The following is a 6,332-nucleotide window of genomic DNA, read 5'->3' as shown; positions in this document are numbered from 1 at the left end:
AAAAAAAAAAAAAAAAAAAATGAAAAGATTGAGGGAAAAAACCTTCTAATACTATTTAGAGGCTATGGCTCCTTCGACCCAATTTGCTGTGAATGGAACCATTATTGTTCCTCCGTTAACAATATAACGATTCCTGCTGAGCCATTATAATGTTAACGGTATACTGGAGATTTGAGTAGCATTTTACAATATACTGACATTGTTCCACTCACCAGGATTTTGCTAGTTAGGACCCTGCATATTTCAATCTTTAAATTACTCTATACACTGAATTCTGAAGAAACACCATGCCCTCTGACCATAGGTTACATATGTGTTGGACTGGAATTTTTTTTATATAACTATATGTATATTTTTAAAAGAAAGATTAACCAATTCCACGTTACAAAACAGTAGACACACAAAAAGCAGAACAATGAGGAGTCAATCAAGCAAATGAAATGGAATACACCCATTCACTGATATTTCCTGCCATAAAAGTGCTCAAACATTAGGTGGAAGTGAGGAGCATCACCCTCATATAATGCAAGAGGAAAAACAATAAAAAGGGCTAAAAGGTAATATAAGGAGTACCGAGTCATATAAACTACTCCAAACCAGGAGATGGTTTTTTCATGGTATTAAAATGTAAGCTTTGATGATGCACACGGTATTCTAGCTCTTGTAGATGAATTTTGTTATATAACCTCCTTCAAATAAAAGTACTTTCCAATAAGATACAAAAACAGATGTCATTCTAGAAATGCCTATTTCGATCCTTTAGAAACAACTTTTTGGCATAAAACCCCTAGGCTTCATTTAATTAACTTCTCTCCTAGAGTTTTTTCTTCTTAATCCATAGTTGCAACAAGATAATACTGTTTAAGTGCTGGACAGTCTGGCACCTAATATTTTCAGTAGCTTCTACTTCCATGGTAACTGTATCAAACATTTTGATCAGTTAAGTGTAACTTTTTCTTTTAAATAATAAAACCAATAAGCTGAAAGCTCAGGCTTTTTACACAGGTTGCTTTAGACAATATATAAAAAAAAAGTTGTTTTGATGCATACAACCTGTCTGAGACCATGAAAATCTGTAAGCTAAAACATGATTGAACAGTTAACAAAAAACACAATGGAAAATTGTTAAACAGACTAATAATGATTTTCATTTTCACACCATTCTTCCTTTAGGGCAGATCTTAAATATCCGATTCCCCGTCAAGCCCATAAACTCTGTCCTTAGAATTAGAATGAAAATACTTTCCCCCCCGCCAAGTCCCCAGGTGTCATAAAAACATCAGACTGACAAAAACATGAAAAACCCCACTATCTATAAACAAGAAGTCAGTTCTCTAAGGCTGTCACAGAGGTTCACAGAACATTAAATGCATTTGTGGAACTGCCTTGTAACAGCTAATCCTCAAAAAGTGCATTTCAACAATAAGAATAATTCCAGGATCCATCCCTTTTCGGAGCAGCAGCTGCTTTTGTGAGGGATAGCAAATTAGTCCTTAAGACAGCTTATCCCTTCCTGTTTCTCTGAATTTCTGGATATGCCACTTTTGTTTCCTCACCTGATAAGGGCACGGGATATGATATTCTCTGCAGCGTTCCTGTATCCATGTCGTCTCCCACACACCTCGGTAAGCCTGCTCATAGAAATAGCAGCCAATTACTACCAAGAGTGGTACAAGGTATAAAACGCTGAACACGCCAATCCGGATCATGAACTTCACCAACTTGTCCTGGTTTTCTTTTTCTAATGGGATTTCAATTCGAACCCGATTGAGGGAGATAATGCCAGCTAGTAGCAGAGAAACTCCAACCACCACATACAGGCAGAGGGGAGCAAGAACAAAATATCTTAGTGCATCCACGTCATAGAGGCCAACAAAACACACGCCACTAATGTTGTCACCTTCAATTTTATTCATTGCTAAAAGGATGATGGTCAGAGTTCCAGGAATGCCCCATGCACTGGCGTGGAAGAGCAATGCTTTCTTTTCAATTGCTTCACTGCCCCACTTTGGCACAGCTGCCAAGAACCATGTGATGGTAAGAATGACCCACCAAACACTGCCAGCCATGGTAAAGAAATAAAGCACCATGAAAAGCATGGTGCAAGCTTTGTTGTGAGAGCCCTGTGTCACTGTAGAAGCCTTGTACTGGGCAGGACTAGATGCATTACAAGCTACTCGGTCTTCAAGCAAAAAGCCAATGAAGAAAATTAACGACACCATCATGTAACAGACGGCGTAAAATATAATGGGTCTTTCTGGATAGCGGAATCGTGTGACATCAATCAGGAAAGTTAAAAAAGTAAACAAGGTGGCAGAAAGGCAGACGATTGAAATAACTCCGATGAAGTAACGGGCAAAGGAGAGTTCTTCACGCCTGAAGTACATGTTTGGGCAAGGAGGAGAACAGTCTCGTACTCTCAGGAAAGAGTAACCCAGATCAGGGTCTATTTTTAATTCCCGGGGGCACCAAAAGCCATAGTCCCGCTGCACTGCCACTGGGGTCTCTTCTGTGGGCTCCCCAGCTAAATTGAGGTCAACAAGACGAGGATAAGGCTCATCACAATCTGGGAATCTAAAAAATAATATATCTTAAGTTAGAAATGCATATTATTTATTCACAATTAATTAATTAATTTAAAATATGCATATTTTACCCATTTGTCCCAATTCAGAGTAGGTCTTATAAAACACTTAAGTATTCAAATACTCTTACAACTTTCTAGGACTACTCAATCACCAAACTTTAAGTATTCAAGTGGGTTTTTTAAAGTTTTTTAGGAGCAGATTTGTGTTGACAGCTCCTGCCATGTATGATGCACTAGATTTTTTTTTTATTGGCTTGCTATCATTTGCTTTAACAAGAAATAATTTTTCCTGTTTTTATTTAAAAAGTTACTAGGCACAGAATTATACTGATACCAGTATCAAAGTTTTGGCAAAGTTTTAAACTTTCATCAAACAAAGCTCAGTGCTCTTGACACCTACACACCTTTTCTTTAAAAAAAAAAAGAAAAAAGGGAAAGAGTGGATTCTTCTCTCTACATTTCATTACATGGCAAATTCTGCGGTAGTTCAAGCTGACATATGGTCTCCTATTCTTGCCTTCTCATGAAACTGAATGGTCGCCATTTGCCAATTGCTTTTGATGAGGTAGATGCAAAGCAACATGGCTTCACCATTTTCTTCAAATGGAAAAGGAGAAAGGTTGTTAGCTGTGTTAGTCTGAAGCGAGGCAGAAGGTGGGGCAGGGCAGCACTTTACAGATGCTGACCAGTTTGTCTCTAAGGTGACATCCTGCCCTGCTTTCTTCATATGGAAGGGAGGTTGGTCTTCAGCAAACTAATCACAAGCTCCCAGTGTTTACACAAGACAGGACACGGTAGCACCTAGAGCCTGACTGGTTGTAGCAGTCCATTTCATTCAGCTGAGCATGGTGCCGTCCACGAGTACAGACGAATCAGTTAAGTCACCCAGAGTTCCTACAGACATGTGGGGAGTCTGCTCTGATGTGCTGGAAATCCAGCGCAGAGTGGACTCGATTAATCGAGTCTGTGCAAGCATGGAAATTGACGCACTCTGGCAGCCTTCCGCGTTGCGTGCATCAGAGTCTCCGTGCTGAAAAAATGGCGGCAGGGTCCTCTCAACTAAAACACATTGAACTATAGTTCAAAATGCCCTGCCACCGTTTTTCAGCGTGTGGACGCTGATACATGCGATGCATGGGTGCTTTTAATTTGCATGGCTTGCTAATTAAAGTGCCTGGCACTGCGTCCCAAAGTATGTGTAAAAATGCCAAGGTACTAGCCTGTCCTGCCTGGTGCCTCACTTCAGACTAAGATGGCCATCTATCTCTCGCTCTTGCTTACAAAAGGTACTGAGGCCAAGCTGCACTCAGGGGAGACCGATCCTGAAGTAGCAGCAGGAAAACAGGACACTGAGATGAGGGACTGCATGCAGAAGAGAAACTCTAAGGAAAGGAGAGACATACAGCTTGCATAGGAAGGAGAGGAGACAGCAGCAGTGGGGGTTAGAATAACATAGGGGAAGGGAAGTGCTAATTGTATACGTTAGAAGCAAGAATGGGCTCACAGGAAAGTTATGTGATGGAATAAAATGTGAAGAAAAGGGAGGGTGAGATGGAGACAAAAATAAAGGTGAAGAAAACAGCAACTCCCCAATGCCAGAGACTAGGATACTGTAAGTGGAGTCTTATTCTAACCAGCCAACAAGAAGGTTTAAATTTTAGTGTGCATTTTTAAGATGCAATTTTGGTTCTTAGCCATTCGTGTATTTTGGGGTTGACTCCAAATGTAAAAAGCAAGAAGTCCCCTAAAATTTAAAATGTCATGATCCATAACTGACCATATTGTCTACAGCAGGAGTGTTAAACTCATCTGGCCTTGTGGGCAGCACTGGGCTGGTGCTCGGGCTGTATCGTGCCTACAGACAGGCCCCAAGTGCAGCCGACAGTGTGCACCTAGGACCAGCCCCACGCATCCTGTACAGCATGTGGGCCCAGTCCAGCACATGCTACAGCTGCGTGTGGGTTTAATCTGAGACCCACAGGCAGCAAGGGAGGTTGAATGAGAGTGCTCCACAGTGGAACTTTGACAACCCTGGTCTACAGTACTTGCGCATTTTTTTTTATGTGTTGCAGGAAAAGGAAAGTTAATTTAAGCAACATTTAAATTGGACATCTTTTTACATGTACTTAGAACTAGCAAAGAATGCTTAGACAGACTTCGTGTGTAGACCGAAGCCACTCTAAAGTGAAGAACAGATCAGAAATAAATAAATGGCACATGCTGTTATAAGCGTCTCTAATAAGTCTTGTAATTGGATTGGTTAAAAGCTTCAAGAGTTCTGTTCTTTGATGCCACAAGTGACAAGCAGCTGGTGTGGATGGGACTGTTTGGACCCAGAAAATAGCTTGTGTGTCATTAGGGAGTCTGGGGGGAAAGGAAGGCTGACCTTGAAGGATCTGGCTTACACTGAAGGAGGGACCAGACAGCTATGCAGAAAGCCAGAGACAGAGAAGACTTTTTGGCAGCACACCAGGGTTGCATTTGTGGCCCCTTTATCTTCATTAGTCAAAAGTCATCAATTAAACACACACAAAAGGAAGCAAGTTTCAACTGTGCCCATTTATGTATATCCTGTGTTGCATGCAGCACAGAAATATCACCTGCTAACAAATTTGCCCTAAAGCAATCCCCTTCACATAAAAATTGAAGTTTTATTTGCAAACAGTCTCGGGGGGTGGGGTGGGGGTGCTTGTTTAAATTAAAAAAAAAAATGCTTGACATTTTACTCTCCCATCAGAAATAAGACACCAAAACCTATAGACCTCAGGTAAGTATAGTTTTGCAAGACTGGATTAAAGCTGTAAAGTGATATTAACCCATGACCACATAATTCAGCTTTACCCAGACTGATGCACTGCGCAAAAATAAAGGAAAAATCAAATGGAATTAGTATACCCATCTCCTTAAAACTATGCATACCTTGTCTACTTTAATTACTTATAGGTGTTGTCAGAGTTTTGAGGGGGAGGGGGAGGGAAATGGCAGAAATATGAATTCAATTTCCTCTCCAGGAAACAGCCTGTTACACTAAACAAAGAACAGACAAAATAGCCATATTTGTAGTGGAAAACTCTGATGTACTAAAGAGATATTTTAAAACATCCTGGAAAAAAGGTTTACATGGGGTTTTGGAAAAAACAGATTTGCTCACCTGTTGCATTCCATATCCTCTGGCCAAGAGACTCCAAACATCTCCATGAGTTTGGAGCATTCACTGTATGCCCGTTGGCAGAGCCTCCGGCACGGGAGTGTGACACGTCCATATTCCATGCAGACGGGAGCATACAGGGCACATAAAAATGGCCGAAAATCCCTTGAGCATTCCAGATTCACCATAGGATGAAACGGCTGAAAAAACAAAAAGTTAAATAGCTCTAAGCAACAGTTGCAGAAAGCAACAACAGTAAACCACGTTTTGTCTTGTGACTCATTCTGGCTTTTTTTCAATCATTCTGGAAACTCTAGCTTTTGGGAAAAGCTGCAAATGTCAATGCAGCACTCAGACACCAGCCTTCACCTGACACAAACAGATACTTGGAGAGGCTGTCATTTAGTACAGAAACTAAGAGGAAGTCACAGAAAAACACAGGTACTCAGTTTGCACTGAAATCAAGGAGGGTCTGGGCCTAGAATGGTCCAAAAGGTACAGAATGACCTTCAGCCCAGGAAAACTTGTCTATATCTATCACAACCATGCAGTTGGTCCAAAAATAGGAAATAAACTTCATTTTTGCAGAGGGAGCTG

At 40.9% G+C, this 6,332-nt stretch overlaps 1 protein-coding gene across 2 annotated transcripts in view; it reads right to left on the bottom strand.

Moving 5' to 3' along the window:
- The window catches only part of FZD3 (frizzled class receptor 3), a 105,620-nt gene that overhangs the window by 59,106 nt on the left and 40,182 nt on the right, over positions 1–6,332 (bottom strand). For both annotated transcript variants that reach the window (XM_019520881.1, XM_019520883.1), the window contains exons 2-3: positions 5,739–5,935; positions 1,557–2,574 (exon numbers count right to left, since the gene is read on the bottom strand). In XM_019520881.1, coding sequence (XP_019376426.1) covers positions 1,557–2,574; positions 5,739–5,935 — 1,215 coding nt within the window. The remainder of the gene's footprint in view (positions 1–1,556; positions 2,575–5,738; positions 5,936–6,332) is intronic.

This window comes from Gavialis gangeticus, unplaced genomic scaffold (assembly GCF_001723915.1).
Source record: "Gavialis gangeticus isolate Ggan-Ray unplaced genomic scaffold, GavGan_comp1, whole genome shotgun sequence".
NCBI classification, from domain to species: Eukaryota; Metazoa; Chordata; order Crocodylia; family Gavialidae; genus Gavialis; species Gavialis gangeticus.
This window is presented reverse-complemented; position numbering and strand designations above follow the sequence as displayed.